The sequence below is a fragment of the Prionailurus viverrinus genome, chromosome E2, assembly GCF_022837055.1.
Source record: "Prionailurus viverrinus isolate Anna chromosome E2, UM_Priviv_1.0, whole genome shotgun sequence".
NCBI lineage: Eukaryota > Metazoa > Chordata > Mammalia > Carnivora > Felidae > Prionailurus > Prionailurus viverrinus.
In genome coordinates, this window is record NC_062575.1 from 27,331,560 (window position 1) to 27,358,222 (window position 26,663).

The window sequence follows — 26,663 nt, forward strand, 5'->3', positions numbered from 1 at the left end:
TCATTAACAACCACAGGTTATCTCGTGCTTACTAAACCAAGCCCTGTTTTTAGACATAAGCGGCTAATCTCACTTAATCCTCACAAATACCCCACGAGACAGGCCTGTTATCTTCTACAAACAGATTTAAACACACACACACACACACTCGGGAAGAAGGTGAAGTGATACGCACTTAGCGAAATACTCAGTTGGATGCATGGCTGTAGGCAGACTACTTCAACTACATCAGCCTAAATTTTCTCATGTTTCAAACTGGCATAAAAACAACTACCTCTACTGTCCGGTCCACGGTGATTAAACGAAAAAGGTTTTCAAGCTCTTTGAACCTTAATATACGGTGTCGTCACCATTCTCCGGAACCACGTGGCCAGAGTTGGCTTGGAGGGGCGTGGTGCAGACTCCGGGGCCGCCCCGCCCACCCACGGCTCAGCCTTGGCCTCGCCGCTGCGCTCCGGCCGCCAGGGTGCGCTGTAACGCGGCTCAGACCGGCGGGCGGCCGCTCTAGCCGCCCCCGGGAAGTCGCTGTCCTTACCTTCAGAAGCAGCCCGCGCCTCGGTGTGTGCGCCCGCTGGCCCTCCGCTCCGTCCTGCAGCTACCCACTGCCTTCTCGCCTCCCACCATGGCCCTGCTGCACACCGGCCGCGTCCTGTCCGGGGTCGCCGCCGCTTTCCACCCGGGCCTCGCTGCCGCGGCTTCTGCCAGAGCCAGGTAAGCAGGACAGACGGAGACGGAGCTGGGGACAACAGGCCTGCCCAGCCGGGCTGCGGGCGCCCCCGGACATATCCCCCCTCCCCCCAAACGCAACCACCACACACATGCTTTCTCTGACACCCCTTCGGCCTCACTGGGCGCTGAAAATTGAGCGCCGGCGCCTCAAAGTAACCCTCGGAGTCCTACATCCCTCCCCTCTTTTGCCCCCAGGACTGCAGGAGAACGTGTCAGCGCGTTCCCCGGGGTTAGGTAGTGTGGCCTTCTACGGCACCCGGACTTCCATTCAAGGGTGGGGGGTCACGAGACGCGGATTCGGCGCGGTGGGGGTGGGGTGGCGAGGGACGAGCCAGCGGGGCTGAGGTGCCGGTCCCGGACGGCCTGGCGCCCATTGGCTGCGCCGCCGAGGCTGCCTCGCACCGATTGGCTGCGGCGCGGAGGGGCGCGGGTGCCCTTGATGGGCTGCCCTGGGGCACGGCGGGGCTCACCTATCGTGGCCGCCCTCCGGCCTAAGCAGGGTTGGCAGGGCCGCGCGGTACTGCCGGTCGTGGGCCTGGGAGTAGGAAGTACTCGAGAGGAAGGTACCCCGCGGATGCTCTGGCTTTCCAGCCCAGCTTTCTTTTCTGCATCCCCTGACCTTGGCGCGCGGCATCCTCCCAGCCGCGTTACCGCCTATGTCGCCGGTGACCCCTTTGCTTGGAAAAGAACAGAGGTGTAGTTCACCTCCGTTTTGTTTGCCCTTAGGGGGTCTGATTGTAGAGAAGTCACCGTTCTTCCTCTCCACCTCGCTCTGCTCTCATTCAGTAAATACTTCGTCAGCTATGAGCCAGGTACTAGACCCGATGCTAATGATGGAGGCTGCGGTGAACACGCCTGACGGGGAAACAGGTGCCACTCAAAAAATTATAAATATGTCATTAAGCCCTGCGTGCTAAGTATTGCCATTAAAAAGCACGGAGTTTAAAGCGAATTAGTAATTCCTTCCTAGTGGAGACCTGAGCCAGGCGATTGATTCACTCAAGAAGGCGATTTGGGACAGGATCCTTAAGTACCACCTAATGAATCTAGTCTCCAGCCCACCTCCAGCTAGATATTGACTACAAGGAGCAAAGCCTTGGCCTCTTTTATGTGCCTTGGCCTTTCCTTTGATTGCGCGTTGTCTTCAAGTCAGCAGAAGTGTGTCCTTACGGAGCCTCGCACTCTTGGCAGTACAATTTTGTCTGGGCTTTCACTGCTCCTTCTCTCCCAGATTTGGCTCCTCTTTGGCCCTATGTCAAGGTGTGCTCTTTAAGCCATGCTACCTAGTGAGCCAGAATTAGGGAGTGGTTATCATTCATGCAGCCGGTTTGGAAAGGGGTGCCTAAACGATGGGCAAGAGAAAGTCTTTCAACATTGTAGTAACCTTAAAATAATTATTGTTTTATAAATTTGGCTGCGTGTCCTAAAGCTTACTTAAAGTGCTTGGTGAAAATCCCTATGGGTGTGACCTTTTAGTCATTCTTTGAGTGGCTGACTCATTTTTCTTTTCAGTCTTCTCACAATTAGAATGTACGTTCCACGGGGGCAGAGACCTTACCTACTTTGTTCCCTGATATAAAGCCTTAAAATAGTTGAGTGCCTGTAGTTGAGGCGGTGCTGTTCAGGTTTAAGCAATGATACTTAATTGGGTAATAGAGCCTATAATGATCTGTTCTTAATTCTGATTATTTAATTTTTTGTGAAATAACTGAAGGAGTATCACGAGACCCTTTGGAAAGGCAGTGTGTGGTAGTTGTATAATAACCAGTAGCTAGAAGATCAAAATTGTACTATCTTTCCCATTTTTAACTCTGTGATCTTGAGCAAATTAATTAACTTCTCTTCTTATTTTAAAATAAGAATATGGGGGCGCCTGGGTGGCGCAGTCGGTTGGGCGTCCGACTTCAGCCAGGTCACGATCTCGCGGTCCGTGAGTTCGAGCCCCGCGTCGGGCTCTGGGCTGATGGCTCAGAGCCTGGAGCCTGTTTCCGATTCTGTGTCTCCCTCTCTCTCTGCCCCTCCCCCGTTCATGCTCTGTCTCTCTCTGTCCCAAAAAATAAATAAACGTTGAAAAAAAAAAATAAGAATATGGGGGCGCCTAGGTGGCTTAGTTGGTTAAGTCACCAACTCTTGATTGTGATCTCACAGTTGTGAGATAGAGCACCACAATTCAAAATAAAATAAGAATGTGAAGGAAAACATTTTTTAACTATTCTTAAACTATATATTTTAAACTATTTTAATTTTAGTTTTTTTAGTTTTTTTAATATTTATTTTTGAAGGAGAGAGAGAGAGAGAGAGAGAGAGAGAGAGAGAGACTGTGAGTGGGGGAGGGGCAGAGAGAGAGGGAGACACAGAATCCGAAGCAGGCACCAGGCTCTGAGCTGTCAGCACAGAGCCTGATGTGGGGCTTGAACTCACAGACCGCGAGATCATGACCTGAGCTGAAGTCGGCCGCTTAACCGACTGAGCCACCCAGGCACCCCTAAGCTATTTTAATTTTAAAGCACCAGGTAGGTTCCCAGGAAAATTACAAGACATTTGAATTAGAAAAGCTTATCTGAATAGTTTGTACCTAACATCTTTTGGTTTGTTAGCCAACATTGCTCAATGGCTGAGGTTTTGCACTTGTCCAAAGTACATTTGTAGGAATCACTTTGTAGGCCACAGGTTATCAGCATCAGTTTTGTCCCTAGCACTCTTGTTTTCAGCTAGTACTGTCCCTTGAAAACATCATGGTTCTTACATTGTGGGTATAGAGTCTTTACAGTTATAAGGGAGGGAATGATGAAGGGCATAGAGGTTCTGAACACGATTACTAATGTAGAACTAATCAAATTGGGTATCCATGCTCCTGTATTTAGATTAAGATTCAATATGGTGTAGTTGCTTTTAGAATTCTTAAAAGATACACTCCAGAGGCGTCTGGGTGCCTCATAGATACTGTTATGTGCTCAGAAAAAGAAAGATTCCACTCTTGATCAGATCCCTGCCAGAAGACTTGAGGCTTTGGTTTCTCAGAGAATCTCTGTACTCAATAAACTTTGTAAAGAACTTGATGAATAAGTGCTTTTCACATCATTTAATAAGAATGGCACCTTCTGTGCTTGTGGCTTGGGGCAGCAGTCCTGTCATTGTTGATTAAAGGCCTTAGAGACCAAGACATCTGTTTTGAAATGACAGTTGCTTCCTGCAGGTTTTCTATAATAGGTCTTTGACATTCAAAGTATTCCTTTCACTCACCAGTTAATGGCAGGGATATATACAGGCAGGTGGCTGCAAGCTTTCAGGGTCTAAACTGTGGGTAGGACATAAAGGAAGCTTTCTTCAGGCCCAGGTCAGAAGTTGTTTCAAGGTATCTGTTTCTTACTATTGCTTAGGTACGGGAACAACTAAGCAGCCTACAACAATGAAAAAGAACAGAGGGGTTTTGAGTCCTGGCAGTAAAGCTAATGAGGGAGATGGATGGTAATGATAATGTCTCTCAAAACTGTAGGAAAACTAGTAGTAATTGAAAAGCAAGAGGCACCTGGGTAACTCAGTCAGTTAAGCATCTGACTCCTGGTTTTGGCTCGGGTCATGACCGCATGGTTTGAGAGTTCAAGCTATGCATCAGGCTCCAAGGTGGCATGGAGCCTGTTTGGGATTCTCTGTCTCCTAGCTCTGCCCCTCGGGCATGTTCTCTGTCTCTCAAATAAATAAACATTTTAAACAACTGAAAAGCAAGAAAGACCTGTATTTGGTCATAAAATTATGACCATTTCCTTCTTGAATTGTCTACATACTTGCCTTGCCAGGCTCCATACTGGCATGGTAGAATAGAAGCATAGAAGGAATAATTTAGTAGCAATGATACCAGTGAACAACAAGCACTCATCCTATTCCAGGCTCTGAGTGTTTTATATTTAATAACTCCTTTCATCCTTATAACAACTCTGTAAGGTGGGTACTGTTATGTGCTCATGTATAAGGAAGGTTGAGATGTAATTGGCTTGCCTGTGCGCACACAGGCTTGTAGGCAGCTGAGCTGTTATTTGAATCCGTGCAGTTTGCCGAGTACTGACATTATCCGAGGCAAGCTAATAAAAGTCTGGGAAATCCAAAAATGGAATAATCTACCCTTTGATAACAGAATTAACTATATGTCACAATTACAGCTATTAATACAGAGGCAGTTTCAACTTGTCAGGAGAGCATAAATTTAACTCTGTAATGCTGTGCTGAGCCATCCAATGTGCCTCGTGGAGGAGTGAAATGAACGAGTGCTGACTGGCCACTGACTAGTTCAAGAGAATCATTTTCAGAAAAGAAATTCTGAATAATTCACTGAACTTGTCAGCGTGGTGACCGTAGAGAACTTTCACTGTGCTGTGCTGAAACATTTAGTTGAGATTGGATAAGTGATTACTAAAGGAACTTGAGCTGTTTCACCTGGGTAATTTGGAACCTTGCTTCCCTAGCTTTCACCTTTCCCTGCAGCACTCCCCCTGCCACCCCTCTGCCCCCAGCTCTTTTTCACCCTTAGCCTTTCTTATGCCTCTGCTGGGAACGCCTTTTTCCTCCTCTCATCGGTAGCACTTAGCTCATGTGTCACCTCTTCCTGCAAGCCTTCTAAGCCTATACTATCTCCCCCTTTCCCAGGTTATTAGGTCCTCTCCTCGGTCTCTTAAAACTAATATTCTGTGCTCTGAGCCTGTCTTTATCGCTGAAGGTCATCCTCCGACCCCAGCCTGCCTACAGGTCACCCCACTGGGCTAATGTGGTAGATAGTCAGGGGTTGTTTTACTCTCACTGATATTCCCAGCTCTTAGCACATAGCACATTCTCAATGATTGATTTAGACAATCATAAAGACTTTTCTGTAATCTGCATCTGTAAAGAGCTTTTTGCTAATTTATCCTGAAGAAAAGGGATAATCTTTTTTTCAGAACAGTAATTTACCATGAGGTAAAACCTCAGTTTTGATACATTAATGCATCCTGCTGCTGAGAGTGTGTGTTAGAAACATAGATGGTGCTTCTTGGGTACACCCTTAGAAATCTCGCAGTAGTGGGGCACTGGGGGGCTCAGTTGGTTGAGCGTCCAACTTCAGCTCAGGTCATGATTTCATGGTTTGTGAGTTCAAGCCCCACGTCAACTCGCTACTGTCAGCCTGCGTGGGATCCTCTGCCCCTCCCCACTCACACTCTCTCAAAAATAAATAAAATAGTTTTTAAAAAATCTCTCAGTAGCTTAAAAATAAAAAATCTCTCAGTAGGTTTAGATGAAAGATAGCCTGAAAGTTTTATGTTTTCTATGTTTAGGATTCAGTTTGAGAAGGCCAGATCAAAAAAATTGTTAGGTGATATTTGGTCACTTGATTAAAATAGGATTTTAAGTATCTGAGAATTAATCATTGTTTACCTATTTAATTAAAATGAGAAAATATTGAACTAAACATACAACATGATTGTAAAGAACCTTAGTTCATTCCTATATGAGGAACTGTGTTTTGTTTTTGGACATAATCAACATAAAGCATAAAGAAGTATTCTGGTAAAACACAGAATCTCCACTGTATAGGCATATAACACAGAAGGTAAAAAATAACCTTTTATATTATAAAGTCATTAATCATTGAACCAAGGAAGAATAAGCAGTCTTTTAAAAAATGTTAACACATTTCTTAGTTTCTTTTCAGACTTAGTTTTTATGAATCAAGACAAAATTCACTTTGCAAGTTTTGTCCTTATATGCTCTTTCATATTTGGAACAAGCTGATACTCTAGTATAAGAGATTCTTAGTTTTAATTTCTGATACAGTAAATATTGGTAGTTATACCCCACATAAATAAAAGCTATTTCAGACCCCCAACAAGTTTTAAGAGGAAAAACAGATCCAAAGACCAAAATGTGAAGATCACAGCTTTAGAACAACATGACTTTTTTTTTTCTTTGAAAGACTAAAACATACACAAAGTTGTACTTCTCTTGCCACAGTTGATCTGAGTATAGTCTCAACCACTCATTAAAAATAACTTTTAGGGGCGCCTGGGTGGCTCAGTCAGTTGAGCATCCGACTTTGGCTCAGGTCAAGATCTCACGGTCCATGAGTTCGAGCCCCGCATTGGGCTCTGTGCTGACAACTCAGAGCCTGGAGCCTGCTTCCGATTCTGTGTCTCCCTCTCTCTGGCCCTCCCACACTCATGCTGTGTGTGTCTCTGTCTCTCTCTGTCAAAAATATATAAACAATTTTTTTTTTTTTTAATAACTTTTAGAGGCACCTGGGTAGCTCATTCGGTTAAGCGTCTGACTTTGGCTCAGGTCATGATTTCGCAGTCCATGAGTTCGAGCCCCATGTCAGACTCTATGCTGACAGCTCAGAGCCTGGAGCCTGCTTTGGATTCTGTGTACCCCCCTCTCTCTGCCCCTCCCCCACTCATGCTCTGTCTCACTCTGTCTCTCAAAAATAAATGTTTAAGAAAAAAAGTTTTTTGAATAACTTACAGCCAGGATGCCTGGGTGGTTGGATCAGTTAAGCCTCCAACTCTTGATTTCCACTCAGGTCATGATCTCACAGTGGTGAGATCGAGCCCCATGTCTGGCTCAATGCAGAGCCTGCTTCAGATTCTCTATCCCTCTCTCTCCGCCACTCTTTCTCTCAAAATAAGTAAACTTTACAAAAACAACTTTTAGCCAAAGTAACTTCCATTTCACAGACAAAACTGAGGGGGCGGGCATTGATGCCAGTCCTGCGCAAGCATTTTAGCAGACTAGTGGGTGCACATAGTTCAGCTTCTGTAGCCACACACATATCCCTTTTATACTTTCTTTTATATATTTTTTCTCTTTTATTTAATGTTTGTTTATTTTTAAGAGAGAGAGACAGAGCATGAGCGAGGAACGGGCAGAGAGAGGGCGAGACACAGAATCTGAAGCACACTCCAGTCTCTGAGTTGTCGGCACAGAGCCAGACATGGGGCTGGCACTCAAGAACTGAGATCATGACCTAAGCTGAAGTCGAATGCTTAACCAACTGAGCCACCCAGGCACCCCTACGCTGTCTTGAAATGGCAACAACATGCTTACTAAAATGACCCAAAGCTATAGCCTTCTAGCCTATGTAAAAATAAGAAGTAAAAATATATGAAATTTAAATTATGTTTAGTAATAAATGTGTCTATATCCTCTCTTAGAAATTGTCTAAGAATCCAGTGATTAACCCTTTAACCCATAATTAAATTAGTCCACGATTTTAAGTTACTTAAAGGTCTTGGGAATTGTCTTCAAGCTAACACATTACAAAATACATTATTTTTCTTCTAAATACCCATAACTCCGGTCTAATGAGAAAAATATCAAATCCAATAGACGGGTACCCTGCAATATGCCTGACCAGTACTCCCCAAAATTGTCAAGGTGATAAAAAAAAGCAAGGAATATCTGAAACTGTCATCACCAAGAGAAGCCTCAGGAGACATGACAAGTAAATGTAATATGGTATCCTGGGTGGAACTTTATAACATAAATAGGACATTAGGTAAAAACTAAAGAAATCTAAATAAATTGTGGGCTTAATGTGTCGGTTCATTAATTGTAACAAAAGTACTCTACAAATATAAAATGTTAGTAGTAAGAGGAAACTGTTGGGGGGCAAGTTGTGGGAACTCTGTACTAGCTGCTCAATTTTCTGTAAATCTAAAACCATTCTAAGAAATTTAACCTAATAAAAGTTAATAAAAAAGATACATAATTTTTTATTTTTTTAGTTTAAATATAATTAACATACAGCATTATTATATTAGTTTCGGTTATGCAACATAAGGGTACAGCAATTCTATGCATTACTCAGTGTTCATCAATCTAAGTGGGCTCTTAATTAATCCCTTTTACCTGTTTTTACCCATTCCCCACCCACCACCCCCCTGGAAACTATCAGTTCTCTATATTTGAGAGTCTGGTTTTTTGTTTGTCTCTGTTTATTTTGTTTCATAAATTCCACATATGTGTTAAATGATACAGTATTTGTCTTTCTGTGACTGGCTTATTTCACTTAGCATTATGCCCTCTAGATCCATCTGTGTTGTTGTAAATGACAAGACTTCATTCTTTTTTATAGCTGAGTCATATTCCATTGTGTATGTATACTATATCTTCTCATTCATCTGTGGATGGACACTTGGGCTGCTTCTATCTTAGCTATTATGATGATGCTGCAATAAACATAGGGGTGCATATATCTTTCGAATTAGTGTTTTTGTTTTCTTTGGGTAAATACTTCATAGTGGAATTACTGGAGCATATGGCAGTTCTATTTGTTGTTTTTTTTAATTTTTTTTTTTTTTTAACGTTTATTTGTTTTTGAGACAGAGAGAGACAGAGCATGAACAGGGGAGGGTGAGAGAGCGAGGGAGACACAGAATCTGAAACAGGCTCCAGGCTCTGAGCTGTCAGCACAGAGCCCGACGTGGGGGCTTGAACTCAAGAACCACGAGATCATGACCTGAGCCGAAGTCGGACGCTTAACCAACTGAGCCACCCAGGCGCCCCTGTGTGTTTGTTTTTTTAACTTTTGTTGTTGTTTTCTTTTTTAAGTACTCTCAATACCCAACATGGGGATCAAACTCACGACCCTCAGATCAAGAGTCACATACTCGGGGCGCCTGGGTGGGGCAGTCGGTTAAGTGTCCGACTTCAGCCAGGTCACGATCTCGCGGTTCGGGAGTTCGAGCCCCGCGTCAGGCTCTGGGCTGATGGCTCAGAGCCTGGAGCCTGTTTCCGATTCTGGGTCTCCCTCTCTCTCTGCCCCTCCCCCGTTCATGCTCTGTCTCTCTCTGTCCCAAAAATAAATAAAACGTTGAAAAAAAAAAATTTTTTTTTAATTAAAAAAAAAAAGAGTCACATACTCTACCCACTGAGCCAGCCATGTGTCCTCTATTTATCTCCATAGTCTTTTCCATGGTGGCTGCACCAGTTTGCATTCCCACCAACAGTGCATGAAGGTTCCTTTTCCTCCACATCCTAGCTGACACTTATTTCTTGTGTCTTTGATTTTAGCCATTCTGACAGGTATGAGGTGACAATATGTCAGAATAATTAGTTGAACACAAATTCAGATTTTTCATAACTTTAAACATTATATTAGGAATGCTTTGTGTATAGTATGAGTAAACCAATGTAAGTTTAGGAAAAACAAAGCCACATAGAATAAAATGTATGCTTGTGTCTAAATAAAAGACCTAGCTTTTTTTTTTTTTTTCCTAAGCCTCACATGGAGCCCCATAAGGGACTTTAACTCACAACCCTGAGATAAAGACTTCAGCTGAGATCAAGAGTCAGACACTTAACTGAGTAAGCCACTCAGGCACCCTAGAAGACATAGCTACTTTTATTATGTCAGTTAAACTACTCTCAAAGGTTTATCTCATTTATGTGAACTTGAATTTTTTAAACATTTCTGAGTTAGTTTCTTTAAGAAAAAACTTTTGTCTAGCACATTTAAAGTAATAGGAATTCAGTCCCTATAACACAATCAGAACAGAGTGCCTTTGAGATTTTTATAATCCAATTTATCAGTACCCTCCAGAGCTGGAAAACATTTCGCATTCAGACACTCAGACAAAACAAAAAAGCCTTTCTGAATTACAGACACATAGAGATCTTATAGCTCTTTAGGTCTAAAACTTCAGCTCTTTAGGTCTAAAACAGGCAGAGAATAAACACAAATAAAAGCCTCACAATTCTGATTTAAAAAAAAGAAACAAGTGGCGCCTGGGTGGCGCAGTCGGTTAAGCATCCGACTTCAGCCAGGTCACGATCTCGCGGTCTGTGAGTTCGAGCCCCGCGTCAGGCTCTGGGCTGATGGCTCAGAGCCTGGAGCCTGTTTCCGATTCTGTGTCTCCCTCTCTCTCTGCCCCTCCCCCGTTCATGCTCTGTCTCTCTTTGTCCCAAAAATAAATAAACGTTGAAAAAAAAATTTTTTAAAAAGAAACAAAATCACACAAACAATAAACCATATTATGTGTCATCTCTCACCCAACAGAGAATAGATCTTTGCTGTCCATTTACAGAAATTACTGAATGGTCAGATCATAAAACCAGATTCACAGTCATTGCTGCCAATGAGGACTAACTTACTGGCCATACGTGGAACAGAAACTAAACCCCAAATCAGTAGGGGGTGGAGAACAAGCCAGAGAAACAAGCCTCAGAAATTTAAAGCTCTGTTGCCTCGGAGTGCCAGGGTGGCTTAGTAGATTGAGTGTCAGACTCTTAATTTCAGCTCAGGTCATGATCTGGAGTTAATGGGATCAAGCCCTGCATCGGGCTCTGCGCTGTGTGGAGCCTGCTTCTGATTCTCTCTCTCTCATTTCTCTCTCTCTCTCTCTCTCTCTCTCTGCCCCTACTCTGCTCACTCACATTCTCTCTAAATAAATAAACTTTTAGGGGCGCCTGGGTGGCGCAGTCGGTTGAGCGTCCGACTTCAGCCAGGTCACGATCTCGCGGTCCGGGAGTTCGAGCCCCGCGTCAGGCTCTGGGCTGATGGCTCGGAGCCTGGAGCCTGTTTCCGATTCTGTGTCTCCCTCTCTCTCTACCCCTCCCCCGTTCATGCTCTGTCTCTCTCTGTCCCAAAAAATAAATAAACGTTGAAAAAAAAAATTTTAATAAATAAACTTTTAAAAGAAAAGCTTTAAAGTTCTATTGCCCAAAAAAAGGTTCTGTTGCCTCTTGAGATTACCTCAGGGCACTGAGGACAGATGTATACTTCCCTGGCAATACAGTTCACCTGGCCCTGGTGGATGACCTCCCCCGCCACCACCACCCCAAGACTATTAAGGGATAATTTTTAACATTTAACATTTTAACATTTATTTATTTTTGAGACAGAGAGACCGAGCATCAACGGGGGAGGGTCAGAGAGAGGGAGACACAGAATCGGAAACAGGCTCAGGCTCTGAGCTGTCAGCACAGAGCCCGATGCGGGGCCTGAACTCACGAACCGTGAGATCATGACCTGAGCTGAAGTCGGACGCTTAACCGACTGAGCCACCCAGGCGCCCCAAGGGATAATTTTTTTTACGAGATAATTTTTTAAGGTAAAATCGTGACTCTCATATAAATAAAGAGTAATGAACATTGTCCAGCATTTTTTAACTTTGTAAGTAGTGAAGGAATCAGTAGGATGTTACAAGCAGTTCTTGTTGATTTTTAATTCCTAAATACCTCAAAATTCTGTCTTCCTCTCAAGCCCTACTGCCCCATCCTCATTCAGGCCCTCCTCTAACTCTCTGGCCATGTAACGAGCCAGTGCAGTGAGTGATCCTTCTACATCTACTCTGACCACTCTGCATCCAGTGCCCCACCTTGCTCGCAGATGGGCTCTAAAAAGGCAAGGCTATCCATGCCACTCCCCTTACCTGATCAACAACCCTAACCCTCCTCACACCCAAAGAAAACAAAACTTTAATGACTCCACATGTTCTCATTATATCCAAGATGAGACACCCAGGAACCTGTATTTTTTTTTTAATGTTTTTATTTATTTTTGAGAGAGAGAGAGCAAGATCTAGTGAGGGATGGGCAGAGAGAGAGGGAGACACAGAATCCAAAGCAGGCTCCAGGCTCTGGGTTCTCAGCACAGAGTCCGATGCGGGGCTCGAACTCAAAAATTGTGAGATCACGACCTGAGCTGAAGTCGGACACTTAACCGACTGAGCCAGCCAGGTACCCCAGGAACCTGTATTTTTAACAAGTTCTCCAAAAGATACCCCTTAATAATTTTGAGAACAAGATAAAACCCAAGCCCCTTTGAGGGGACAGTATCACATAATACTCTTGCCCTTGTTTGCTTCTTTTGTGTCATCTTTTACCACTCTGTTTCTCATAGCCCTCTTTGCCTGGGAATTCAGGACAGGTGTGGGCTACTTTAAAAGCCTACACATGCACCCTGTCCTCCCCATCCACCTTCTCCTCCTTGCATTTGTGTTAAAATCTTTGGTCTTCTGCATTCTTCTGCAAAGAAATGGATTTTCAGCAGATCTGAGATGTCTCTGGCCATGGAAATCTAGCTACTATGACTGATTTCATTTTATTTCCCATTTCAGCTCCTGGTGGACCCATGTGGAGATGGGGCCCCCAGATCCCATCCTGGGAGTCACAGAAGCCTTTAAGAGAGACACCAACAGCAAAAAGATGAATCTGGGAGTTGGTGCCTACCGGGACGATAATGGAAAGCCTTACGTGCTTCCTAGTGTCCGGAAGGTGAGTTTGCCGTTCATCTCCTGCCTTCTCAGGGTGGGTAAACTGGAGAGAGCTCCTAGAGAGTGGCAGAAAGAGCGCCACGCTGGGAGTCAGGAGACCTGGGTTCTAGTTCTGGCACTAACTGCTTGAATCACTCAGGTTGTCTGCTGTGGTCTCCTTGGCTGTAAAAGTGACAGATTGGAACTGTGTGGTCTTTTTCAAGATTGAATTTACGTGATTTTCTACTGAAGCAGGCATCGTCTCGTATTTAATCCTGAGGGTGCACATAAGGACGAAGAATTAAACATTGCCTTTTGGTGATAAGAATAGCCCTTTGTGGATGAGGGTTACTGTGGTTATTTTCCATTTCCTCTCATGTTGATTGCCTTAATAAAGCTCTCACACAGGCATGCTCTGTCCTTTCTTCCTACTGCACTGTAGAATAATTTGTTTTATTTTTGTTGTATTTTTATTAGTAGTTTTTCTATTGGTTATCATTATAACTTTAAATAATCCTCTTAGAACAGTTTTTTTTGAAAGAAAGTATGAGTGTCCTTTTCCTCTGCACCTCCTCTATTGATACATGAATGCTTCTTTGTCACTTCTCAAAGTGGGGTGGTGATGCATCATTCCCCCATACAGGCACAGTGAGTGAACATTTCAAAAGAATACTTCCAGGTGAGGGTAAGGAACTCTCTAACCATCTGAGCTGCGCACTATACAGCAGGCTGGCCCAGCCCTCATGAGCCACTGAAATAGAACGTGGCCTGAATGAACCACTGGAAGAAGAAATTTCTTCCAAAAGTGTGGGAGTGTGGGTTAGGTGTCCTCTCTATGACTCTCTGAGTACAAAAAAAGGGCTCAATTGTGAGGAGAAGACCCATTGAGAACTGCTGGCTGCTGGGTCTCAGGTCATGCAGAAATTGCTCTGGTCTCAGCAAGTCAGTTTAAAGTACTCAGCAAGTATTAGCTGTTTTGCAGGCTGGAACACCACCACAAGCTTTTGTACATACTTCAAGTTGTTCCCCCATTCAGCTGAGATTCAGGAAGGTTTTACTAATTTGCTGAGACTCACACAGCTAAAGGGACAGCCACGCCTCCATCTCCAAAGCATGAAGATATGTGGCTGTTACTGTTAACGCTCTGAAGTTCTGAGACTGGCGTATACCTTGAAATACTACTTTTTTATGTATTTAGTTTGATTTTATCATCTCATATCTACTTATAAGTGTTTTAAGTGTTGCTCGTAAACCTTGTTCTTGTGCATTCCAAGAATGCCATTTTATATTAAATATTGACCAAGAGAACACTGTACCCATTCATATAAAAACCTAAACCATATAAAAAATATATATGTGATTTTAAAAATTAGAAATATTTCTGTTCTGCAATATAAAATATTAAGTATTCTACTTTTTTTATAGTTTGTATTTATTTTTGTGTTTTCAAGATTTTCTTTAGATTCCAGTTAACATGCAATGTAATATTAGTTTCAGATGTAGTACTTAACCCTTTTCCTTGGACAGTACTTCCAAAATAAAAACAAGGCTTCACTTCCTTTATATTGAATATATATGTTTAAGTTATAAAACATTAAATATTAATCACAGTAATTCCAGGTAAGGAGAAGAAACTAAGCGGGTGCATTTTCTCTTGTCTAGGCAGAGGCCCAGATTGCTGCAAAAAATTTGGACAAAGAATACCTGCCCATTGCAGGACTTGCTGAATTTTGTAAGGCATCTGCAGAACTAGCCTTGGGTGAGAACAATGAAGTGTTGAAAAGTAGCCGGGTAAGCAGAGCAGATTCGGGCATCCTACAGTCTGTGTTTAAATTTAACAGTTTAAACAAATGTGAACTAATTTAAACAAATAGAGATACATCACTTTGTATGATGGTTGTTTGCAGTAACCACACTATTGCTAATATCTCTCCTTTAGAAAGTAAGTTGGCACTTGTTAAATAAACGATTTCATATAACACCAATCCCCAAAATGCAGCAGTAGTCCTGAAAATGGAATAGTAATTTGATTGAAGATTTGACACTGCTCTGTGTATGCCTATGTTTATCTTGTACTGAATATGCTTTAGAAACTTAAAAAATGAAAGGACAAACTACAGGACGCCTGGGTGGCTCAGTCGGTTAAGTAAGTGTCTGACTTCATCTCGGGTCATGATCTCACGGTTCGTGAGTTTGAGCCCCGCATCAGGCTCTGTGCTGACAGTGCAGAGCATGCTTGGGATTCTCTCTCTCCTTCTCCCCCTGCCCCTCCTCACTCAAAATAAATAAACTTTTAAAAAATAATAAAATGTAGCAATATTATTATAATGTATTGATTTGCTTTTCAAGGAGCTTTGATGTTCAGAGACACATTGAATTTTGTATAATTCTAGAATATTTTAATGTAGTGACCATGGTATATGTATAAATTAGCCCTTATTCATGGGGAGCGAGTTTGGGTCTTGAAAGTTTCTCATCTACCATATGATACTAATAACAAGCCCTAAGGAATTAGCTTCACCATCAGCAAACGTGTTGGAAACTGAAGAGGTGGGTGTTTTGAGAACTCCAAGGAGAATCAATCTGTCTCTTAGCAAATGGGGAAATGAAACAATTAGTGCTGTTTTCTCGTTTGCAAATACCCATTTGGAACATTGTCTTCAACTTCTGAAAAATGAAGGGCAATGACTACAGAGTACTGCCTCTGTGGGCTTGGCCTCGGTTCTGTATCTGTGGGCCTCTAGCGAGTGTTGGACCTCCCTGACCGTAGTGTCTCTCCTTCAGTATGTCACCGTGCAGACCATTTCTGGAACCGGGGCCTTGAGGATTGGAGCCAGTTTTCTGGTGAGTCTGGAAACTCCTTCAGGAAAAAGCTGTAAGACAGTCTGTAAGCTGAGGAGGAGGGTGTTTTCCTATTGCATGTGTGTTTGCTGACTTCTTTCCACATAATTGGAAGATTTCCTATTCTCTGATAAATGGAGTCACGGGTAAGGAATATGAAAGTACTTTAATTTGGATTTCAGTTTAAAAAAAAAGTACTTAAAAACTACAAGGAAGATATAATAATAATAAGGCACCTGGGTGGCTCAGTCAGTTAAGCATTTGACTCTTGGTTTTGCCTCTGGTCATGGTTTCATGGTTAGTGGGTTCGAGTCCTGCATCAGGCTCTCTGCTGATAGTGTGGAGCCTGCTTGGGATTCTCTTGCCCTTCGTCTCTCTCTGCCCCTTCCCCGTGAACATGTTCTCTCTCTCTCTCTCTCTCTCTCTCAAATAATTAAACTTTAGAAATTATAATAACAATAAATATAATTTATTGAGCACATATGTTACTAGCAGCTTTTGTTTTAACTCAGTTAATCTTTATGAAGGAGGTTCATTTAATGCTATTTTACAAATGAAGAAAGTGAGGCCCAGAGAGGTCCCTAACTACACAGCCAATTTCCTTGTCAGAGCCTGGATTCCAACCCAGGCAGTCTTGATGCTGAGTCATACCGTCTCTCAGTCATTACTGTCTCTCAGTCATTGAGATAAACTGAAGAGAAAAATAGAGAAAAATGTCTTCCTCCATAAACTATGTCACTTTATTTTTCCTTCATTTTTCCATTCCCTTTCATCCCATTTTTTAGCAAAGATTTTTTAAGTTCAGCCGAGATGTTTATCTGCCCAAACCATCCTGGGGAAATCACACACCCATCTTCAGGGACGCTGGCATGCAGCTACACGGTTATCGATACTATGACCCCAAGACATGTGGCTTTGACTTCACAGGCGCTATAGAGGACATTTCGGTAAGTGTGGCTTTCAGGGCAAGAGGGGTGAAGGAACAAGCTTCCTCGTGGAGATTTGATGCCTCACATCTCAGTCGCAATATCTGACTTAAAATACTGGGATGAGCTAATTCTCAGAACTCATATTATCTTCGTTGATCAAAAATAGTGACCCTACAGCATTTCAGGTAAATTATCTTGTTGAGGGCTGCAAAATCATCTGTTGGTTGTCTTTTTAGAAAATGCCACAGCAAAGTGTTCTTCTCCTGCATGCCTGTGCCCACAATCCCACGGGAGTGGACCCTCGCCCTGAGCAGTGGAAGGAAATAGCAACAGTGGTAAAGGTAAGGAGACTGAACTGACTGGTGACAGTTCTGTGTTCAGTAACTAGCCTTAGATGTTTGCCTTGGCAAAGTCTTAACAATGAGAATTAATTACCCTTGAGCCCACATTGTTAAGTTGTCAGGAAAGAACTTCTCATTTGCATAATTAGCAGTTCTTAATTGATGATACGTGAGCAGCTTGCAAATAATTTTTGTTCCTCAGCCTAGATGTGGGTAATTCTGATAAATCTTGTCATTGACTAGCCTGTACGGTGGGTACCAACTGGTCCCGGGATGTCTGTCATTTGCCCTGGTCCTTGTTACTTGTTCATCTTTTATACACTGTTTCATGTCCCCTCCTATCCTTGCCTGTTTGCTCAGCATTGCCATTACCATTCACAGCATCAGCTGTCAGAGAAGGCCCTCGTCAAAATTTTAATGGAGGAGGGGCACATTGGTGGCTCAGTGGGTAGACGTGTAACTCATGATCTCAGAGTGTAGAGCTTGAGCCCCACATTGGGGATAGAGTTTACTTAAAAAAAAAAAAAAATTCCAAGGGAGGAAAATATTCCTCTTGCCTTATGTCCGCGTTTTCACTTCTTTTGGTTTCCCTTTCTTTACATTCTGTCAAACCTAAGGTGTAAATAAAATGAGATGGGGTGGGGGGGAGACAGAGAAAGAACATTCAGAGAGCACTTTGAAGATGAGATGGTTCTCATGAGGCCTTCCCATGATTTCTGGGTATAAGGTGAGGCTGCCAGAGTTACATTAGCCCCAGAAAAGGCTGATGCTGGTCCTGTGTCGACTGGACCACAGTAATTACCCAGACTCCTGTGGGCCTGAAAAGAGCTTCCTGTTGGATCAAGCAGCTTTCTGGGAAGACTGAAATTAAGAGTCTCTTTTCTTAATGTCTTTTTGAGGGACCATATCCACCAAAGTAAAAACATATATAATGATACCTTAACTCAAGGAAAATTAAACATCTCCAAATTGCCAGTTGGAGAGAAAACTGTGTTGACTCTATGTGAGGCACACATTGTCCCAATAAGCACAGGCAGCCATGTGGGTTGTCTTGAGAAGGACTCCCTAAAGCTTTGCTCTTCTCTTTCCTTCCCAGAAAAACAACCTCTTTGCATTCTTTGACATGGCCTACCAAGGCTTTGCCAGCGGTGATGGTAACAAGGATGCCTGGGCTGTACGTCACTTCATCGAACAGGGCATTAACGTTTGTCTCTGCCAATCCTATGCCAAGAACATGGGCTTGTACGGTAAGCGGAAGGCCCCAGTCTGTGATGTCTGTCCCAGTGAGATTGGAGAAGCGCTGGAAAAGGACACCACAGAGTGTCTGTGCCTGTCCATGCGTGTGTGTTACCCAGAGAGGAAAGACCAGTAACGTGGATCTAACTGATCTTAGTCACATCATCTTTTGTGTCTCTGAATTCCTCCAGCAGAGAAAACTATTGTTTCTCTAAACAAGAAGTAACCATTCCATGAGCCAAGAAGTTGGATATAATAAGAGATCATTGAGTTCTCAGACTTTCTTTCTGTTATCTCTAAAGTCACCATACTGGATGTTGAAAGGTTTTTATTTATAACATATTTTTGTGGCGTTGCTGATGGAAGCATAACATGTAGCAAATTGAATCATGATTTGCTTCAGCATTTTAGATTGGAAAACTCGAAGACAGGATCGCTTTTTGTCTTCTCAGGTGAGCGTGTGGGAGCCTTCACTGTGGTCTGCAAAGATGCTGATGAAGCCAAAAGGGTGGAGTCACAGTTGAAGATCTTGATCCGTCCCATGTATTCCAACCCTCCAATCAACGGGGCCCGGATTGCCTCGACCATCCTAACCAGCCCTGACCTGCGAAAACAATGGTAAGAGCACACTGCCACTCCCCAGCCATCTGTCTGTCCCACCACTGATCTTTCAAAGCTCCTTTATAATCAGCAACTAGTGACATACAAATATCACGCAGCCTCCATATATGGAAGAGGCAGAAGGGAGAGAGGAGTGGGCATTTGTTTTTTAGCACTTCCAAATAAATACATTGGAGACAAATGATTGAGAAATGGCAGGGTTTTTTATTCTATTATCTCCATGCTAAGTAAAACCTGCCTTCTCCTCAAATTGAGTTCAAATTGAAGTACCTTACATAGGAAAACTTTTTTTTTTTTTTTAACGTTTATTTATTTTTGAGACAGAGAGAGACAGAGCATGAATGGGGGAGGGTCAGAGAGAGGGAGACACAGAATCTGAAACAGGCTCCAGGCTCTGAGCTGTCAGCACAGAGCCCGACGCGGGGCTCGAACTCACGGACCGCGAGATCGTGACCTGAGCCGAAGTCGGCCGCTTAACCGACTGAGCCACCCAGGCGCCCCGGAAAACTTTTTTTTTTAAGAACACTATATTTTTGGTTCTTAATCCTAGTAATAACTACCACTGAACCAGTATTTCTGCTTATTTTGAGTTTTTATTTTTCCTACCATCTGAATCTCTAGGCCCCTGTGCTCTTAGTGTTACTCGATCTCTTTAACCACAGTCCACATAAGACAGATATTTGTATCATGACTCTGAACACATTACCTGTAAACATATATATAACTGACATGGTTGTCCAAACTTAATATTAGGCTTCATGTGTTATATTTAAATTTTTTTTAATGTTTATTTATTTTTACGAGGGAGAGAGAGCATGAGCAAGAGAGGGTCAGAGATGGGGGCACCTTGGTGGCTCAGTCGGTTGGGCATCCAACTTCGGCTCAGGTCATGATCTCGCAGTTTGCGGGGTCAAGCCCTGCATCAGGCTCTGTGCTGACAGCTCGGAGCCTAGCGCCTGCTTTGGATTCTGTGTCTCCCTCTCTCTCCTTTTGTCTTTCTCTCTCTCTCTCTCAAAAATAAACATTAAAAAAATCAAAAAAAGAAAAAAAAAAGGGTCAGAGAGAGAGGGAGACACAGAACCCAAAGCAGGCTCCAGGCTCTGAGTTGTCAGCACAGAGCCTGGTGCGGGGCTCAAACCCACAAACTGAGATCATGACCCGAGCCAAAGTTGAACACCAAACCAACTGAGTCACCCAGCCGCCCCTTCGTGTGTTATATTTTAATATTTTCTTTTTTTTTTTATTTAAATATTTCCTGAATGCCAGTTGCATCCATCTACCTTGAATTTATGACCTACTCATGAGTCAAGACACACAATTTAGAAAAACTTTATCACCTACTAATGGGTCCTGACACAATGTAGAAAACCTTGCTCGAGATCAGAGGTTGGCAAACTTCTATGGATCAAATCTCGTTTGTTCCCTGTTCTTGTAAAGTTTTATTGGAACACAGCCGCACCCATTTTTGATGAATTATGTGTGGCTGCTTTTATGCCATATAGTAGAATTTAGTAGTTGTGACAGAGAGCAAATGGCCCACAAAACCTAACAAATTTATAATTTAGCCCTTCATAAAAAGTTTTCCATGTTAACTCTACTGGAACTTAAAAAAAATAAAATTTAAAAAGTAAAAAATAAAAAGTTTGCTAACCCCCTGCTCTATATAATTCAAAGTTAATTAACCAATGGGCATCTGGGTGGCTCAATTAAGTGTCCAACTCATGATTTCGGCCCAAGTCATGATCTCACAGTTTGTGGGTACAAGCCCCACATTGGGCTCTGTGCTGAAAGTGTGGAGCCTGCTTGGAATTGTCTCTCTCCCTCTGCCCCTTCCCGGCTCGTGTTTTCTCCCCCCCACCCCACCAAATAAATAAACTTAAAAAAAAAAAAAAAGCCAAGATGCCCATGAACGATGTGATTTGTTATAACAAGAGTTTGTCCTGTGTAGCCAGTTAATTGGGGGAATAGATTCCTGAGTAGCTTCCTGAAGAGAAAAGCTAAATCTGTTGTCTGCTGTCTGCAAGGAACTTTATCTGCAACCCCCCAACTTTTCACATGACAGCTACTCTTTCTACCTTAAATTAATCCTGTGAAACATTGAAGTAAGTCTAGTTCAGGGTAGTTCTTTCAGTTCAGTAGTCCATGGAAGGCTTACCAAAATATTAACTACTTTTTAAATTCTACTTTTTTCCATTATAACATTAACGTGTAAGTACATTTCAGAAAGTTTAGGAGAGGGGAAAAAATTAACTGTAAATATAGTCACTGTAACCCAGCTTTTTTCTTCACTATTTTTCATCATTGTAACATACTATATATTTTACTCCTATATATGCGTGTTGTAGGATTAGTTTCGATTTGTCTCTTAGAATTATACTAAGCTTTTTTTTTTTAATGTGTGCACATCAGTACACATCGAAAGTCTGTAGGGGCGCCTGGGTGGCGCAGTTGGTTAAGCGTCCGACTTCAGCCAGGTCACAATCTCGCGGTCCATGAGTTCGAGCCCCGCGTCAGGCTCTGGGCTGATGGCTCGGAGCCTGGAGCCTGTTTCCGATTCTGTGTCTCCCTCTCTCTCTGCCCCTCCCCCGTTCATGCTCTGTCTCTCTCTGTCCCAAAAATAAATAAAAACGTTGAAAAAAAAAAAATTTAAAAAAAAAAAGTCTGTAGTGTACAAAGATGACAAAGGTAGTATGCTGGATGAGTAAGACATTTCTACCTGTAGAGTTTATAATCAGTGAGAAAGGTAAGTGTATGGCATTGATAAAAGAGACAAGGAATAAAGGCGGATGAAAGGAGCAGCCATCGATTCTAGGGGGAAATGAGGGAGGACCTAATGAAGACAGCAGCATGCGGGCTGTGCCTTGAAGAGAAAAGGCGACTTTTTTTCCCCCAAAGGAGATGAAGAGTAAATGAAAACCGGACAGATGTGCATGAAGAAAGGCACACATTACACGATGTGCATCAAAAGTCCCAAGTGGTTTTTTGTGGCAAAGACACTGAGTGGGAGGAGGATGGAGAAGGCAGCAAAGCTGGGAAGGTGGGAGCAGATAGATCATGGAGCACCTTCACTGGTATCTTGAGAAGTCAGAAGTTCATTCTTTGGGTAGCAGGGCGCACGGAAGGGCTTCACCAAAGTTGCCCTGGATCTGGCCGTGGTCACACTCCCTGCCTTTAGCACCCCGGCCTCAAAGTAAATGGAGCTGGAGAGACGGAACCATAGGAAATGTAAACCCAGTGCCATCCCTAGGAGGGCCAGGGCTCCAGCTCCAGCCAGTAATCACTCTGCTAGTGCCGAGTTGCCAACTTGCCGTCTTTTCCAAGGGAGGACAAATCCATGTTTTTAGGAGCAAGTGCCCAATTGTAAATGTTTAACGAGTCACAAATGACCAGGACTGTCATTTGACTTGTAATTGGCGATTGTGATCTGTTCTGTGTATGGCCTCATCATAGGTGGTTAAAGAATGTGAACACATAAGAACTGGGGGTAAACTATAAATGTTTCCACAGTCGTCTAGTTGCTGAGAACACATAAGAATTTCCTCTAGAGCCATAGGAATAGAATGGGAAGAGGAGATTCTGAGGAAAGCAGTGATTATGTACAGAACCGAGTGAGCCATGTGGATCAGGACTCCTTTCAGCCACCCAGATAGAATTACATCTCTTCCTGGGGCCTTCAACACAGCACTGTTCTATGGGCTCTTACCTTCTCTTGCCTCGTTCCATAGTTGGTTGTTCCCAGGTTTGTTCCCAGTGTCAAGTTGTAAGATTTACAGGCAAGGACTATGTCTCAAGCCTCCCTTTCTCCCTACCACCTAGCACATGGCTTGGCACATTGTAGCCTCCCAGTGCACTGTCTTAACTGCAAACGCAGGAGTGTTTCTTCCATCCATGTTAAAAATAAAGTCATAGTTTACTATTTAAAACACAACTTTTGCCCCCACATAAAGTATGGAGAACCTTAGCCTTCCTAGGTTTGAGTCGTTCTTTCATTTTTCTTAGTAACTCAATTATGTTAATCATTTTAGCTGCCTAATCAAAATAGTGTTCTAATAGAAAACAGAAGGCTATAACTAGCATATAACTCAGGATAGGACAAAGAATTGAGGCACACTAGGGGAATACTCATGTCAGCTGTGGCTTGTCTGTCAGTGCTTGTCCGGAATTGAGCTGCATCTTGGTGGGTTTTTGCACAGGTTGCAGGAAGTAAAAGGCATGGCTGACCGCATCATTAGCATGAGGACTCAGCTGGTCTCCAACCTCAAGAAGGAGGGCTCCTCCCACAACTGGCAGCACATCACTGACCAGATTGGCATGTTTTGTTTCACAGGACTGAAGCCTGAACAGGTGAGTGGACTCCAGTTTCTCCTCAGCTGACCAACTGATGAGTCTTTGCAAAATGATGGAATTCCTCATAGATCACTTAGCTGTTCAGATTACTGTTAAAACAGTCATTTGAAGCCCTTTTAGGTAAAGGAAGAGTGTGGCAATCATTTTGTTTTGTTCTTAGTCATTTACCTGTGTCCCCCATGAGGTTGCACACTGCTGAGGAGCAGAGCACATTTTGATCATTTTTGTGACCACTGCTGCTTCTCTGAAGAGTTTCCCAAACCAAAAGGAGCCTGAATATTGATAGGAGACATAGCTGTTCCATAGCTGGATTCTGGATCTATCTTTCCTACAAATGCTGAAATGAGATTTTTTTTTTTTTTTTTTTTTTTTTTTTTTTTTTTTTTTTTTTTTGCCTGTCCACACCTCTGTATTCTTCATCCTACTTTAAGATAGCATTTTGTCCTTCTCTCCCTCTGCACTAGCCTACCAAATTCTGGGAATAGGGTTTAAACGAGAAAATAGAGTTTTCTGTTATTTTCCTGTTTTAACACTTGGCCACTGTGCCACACCTGGCTGGGCAAATCCCCCTGCCTGGGAGTGCTCCTGTACTCTTTTCTCTGCAGGTGGAGAGGCTGACCAAGGAATTCTCCATCTACATGACAAAGGATGGCCGCATCTCTGTGGCAGGAGTCACCTCGGGCAACGTGGGCTACCTTGCCCACGCCATTCACCAGGTCACCAAGTAATTTCCCTGCTGAGAAAGAGCAAACAGCCTTCCTGTCTACAGCCTCTGCTGTTGTGAGATTCACACAGAGGAAGGAGGAGGGCGGGTGGCGGTGAGCAGGTCATTTCTTTTCAGCGACAGTACTTAACACTCAACCATTGTGTTTCTCGGAGAAGAACATGTAGTGAAATAGGGCAGAGGCATCTGTGGCTGGTGTCTGAAACTTTGTGGCTCAAAACCAAACTCCTGCTCATGCTTTAACTCCAGCTGTTCCAAGAGTTTACATGTACAAGAAAGCCCAAAAAAACCTGTCGATCATGCCATTGCAATGTTTCTGAAGCTTTAACTGGAGCACCATATGGTGTTGGGGCACCTCTGCAGATCCAGCACGAGAGTAGCACCTACAAGAGGTGTTGTGGGAAGACCTCATTCTAACATTAGCAGTCAGTCCTGTGTCCTCCTGTGATTGAGCAAGCTTATCAACAGACCTTGTTCCAGAAATCATGTTTCATGAAAACCAGCAAGTCTGCTGCCATTGCAGCAAGGAAAATAAAAGATACTGTTTCCTGTCTTATTTAAGGGGGGAAAAAAGGCCCTTCTTTTTAATACTTTCAGGCATTTTAATGTTCCTCTCTTCTCCCTTATCATTGCTGTTCTTTTCCTTACGCACAGAGATCTATAACTAGCCTAGATTTTCACCCTCTTCTCTTGCTCAATTGATCATCAACCCCATCCTATAGGATTTACTTATTTGAAGAATGAAGAACATATTTTACCGTTCATCCCATACCCTCACCTTTCTCATCAGAGAATAGCAGAGAGTAAGTCACTGCACTTGATTTTCGTGTCCTCTTCAATGATGGTCTCCTGTCGAGGTGTCACCTCTGCCCAGTTGGACCCCTCACTTCATCCAGTGCGGTCGTGCAGTCTCTCATCTCACATCATGAGCAGGCCATGCAGGGCAGACCAGGAAAGAGGATATCTGGGCTTTGGTTTTAACCTTTGTGTGCTGCCAGCTAGGCTCAGGCTTCACCCTCTGGAAAGAAAACCGCCATCTGCTCCGATCACGTAGACTTCTTGCAGCCTGGTTTCTCTGTTTAAAATAAAGATACTGTAGACCCCACCACTGTCTACTATGTTATGTTTTTCTTTAATGGGAGGAAAGGGTGGGAGTGTCTCTGTGTCCCAGAAGTGTGCGGTCATGTTCAGCTGCCCATAAGCCAGTGGGTGTGTTAGCCGTTCCGAATGTAAACTGAAGCCACGTCTTTGTCTTGCCATTCGGCCTGTCCAGTCCAGCGATGTTGAAAATGCAGGTATAATCCTTTAGATTTTGGGGGACATGTGGAATACCTCAAAGGAACCTATAGATAGAGCAGGGATGAAGAAGGGGGGTGGGTGGGCAGTGGTGACTAGGTGTCTACAGGAGCTAAGCAGGTAATATAAACAGTGAATGTAAATTAAAACTGATGTGAACTAGAGATGAGATCATGACTGGTAAGCAGCCTTCGTCTCAATATTGACTGGCAGGGAAGTGACAGCACTGCGAGAACCAAAAGTTTAGGGTTGTGGGTCTTAAGTTTTTTTAATAAAATGAAAATCCTTGTTTTTGTGGGAGGCCAATTGATGCTTAAAAGTTGGTAACTAATTCAATTTTTTTTTAATGATTTGTAAGCAAGATGCAAGCAATAGATTGCCAGTGTGGGGCCTTTAGCCTGAAGTCCTGTGCTCTGTCAGCAGACTTCTCGCACTAGTGGCATCTGCTTAGCATCAGTGCTACCCAAGGCTATTCTGTCCCCTCTGCTTCGTGCTAGGAGCCATTCAAGATGGGACGGCTACTGGCCAGACAGACAGTGGAACAAGAGTCAGGCTCAGAGGCCATCCACGGTGTTCTGACAGTTGTTGGGAGGGGAAAGTGGGCTCTTGTTTCTCCTCACTCCCTGAGGGACACAGTGCATGGGGAGGTCACTCCTGACCCTTGGCTCCTCTGCTAATGGAAACACCACGGTGGTAAAAGGAAAAGTGAATGGACTGGATCACTGGATGTCTTTGGAAATATCTTTAAATAAAATGAACATTAATTGATCCATAAAGGAACTAACTGCCTAGGTTAGGAGAAACTGCTTTAAGTCTCCTTGTCTGGAGCTGAAAGGTTGAAGGTTGGCTGCCAAAACCTCAACCAAAAAAGGAACTTAACTGCCCTGCTGACTTGTTATTTTTAAACCCATGTATTACCAGCTCACCCTGGACTGGACTAAGTCCCGTTCCTCACTGAAAACAGAGCTGGGGGATGTGAACCTGATGCTTCTCTCCACTGTCCAGGCTGTTTGCTTCACCTTTTCCTGGTTTCTTAGAGTCTAAAATGTTAACATTCTTCCACCTGATGGAGGAAATTGCCCACTCAGAATAGTCTTGCCTTTGTTCTGTTATAATTTAAGGTCTAATCATCCCCCAAACTGGATTGATTTTTAAATTTTTGTTTTTAACGTTTATTTATTTTTGAGACAGAGATAGAGCATGAACAGGGGAGGGGCAGAGAGAAAGGGAGACACAGAATCTGAAACAGGCCCCAGGCTCTGAGCTGTCAGCACACAGCCCGACGCAGGGCTCGAACTCGGACCGTAAGATCATGACCTGAGCCGAAGTCGGATGCTTAACCGACCGAGCCACCCGGGCGCCCCTGGATTGATTTTTAAAA

At 43.3% G+C, this 26,663-nt stretch overlaps 1 protein-coding gene across 1 annotated transcript; it reads left to right on the forward strand.

Moving 5' to 3' along the window:
• Positions 1-509: 509 nt before the first annotated feature.
• Positions 510-25,091, forward strand: GOT2 (glutamic-oxaloacetic transaminase 2). Its single transcript, XM_047836631.1, has 10 exons — positions 510-711; positions 12,813-12,969; positions 14,610-14,738; positions 15,732-15,791; positions 16,574-16,735; positions 16,954-17,058; positions 18,155-18,305; positions 18,747-18,912; positions 23,109-23,259; positions 23,868-25,091. Exons 1-10 carry the CDS (start codon positions 623-625, stop codon positions 23,988-23,990), a joined length of 1,293 nt encoding a protein of 430 aa, XP_047692587.1. The 5' UTR covers positions 510-622; the 3' UTR covers positions 23,991-25,091.
• The last annotated feature ends 1,572 nt before the right edge of the window (positions 25,092-26,663 follow it).

Coding starts and splice junctions, on each gene's coding strand:
- GOT2 (XM_047836631.1), top strand. CDS start 623: ATGGCCCTGCTGCACACCGGCCGCGTCCTGTCCGGGGTCGCCGCCGCT. Junction 14,739..15,731: donor AAGTGTTGAAAAGTAGCCGG/GTAAGCAGAGCA, acceptor TCTCTCCTTCAG/TATGTCACCGTGCAGACCAT. Junction 23,260..23,867: donor CAGGACTGAAGCCTGAACAG/GTGAGTGGACTC, acceptor TTTTCTCTGCAG/GTGGAGAGGCTGACCAAGGA.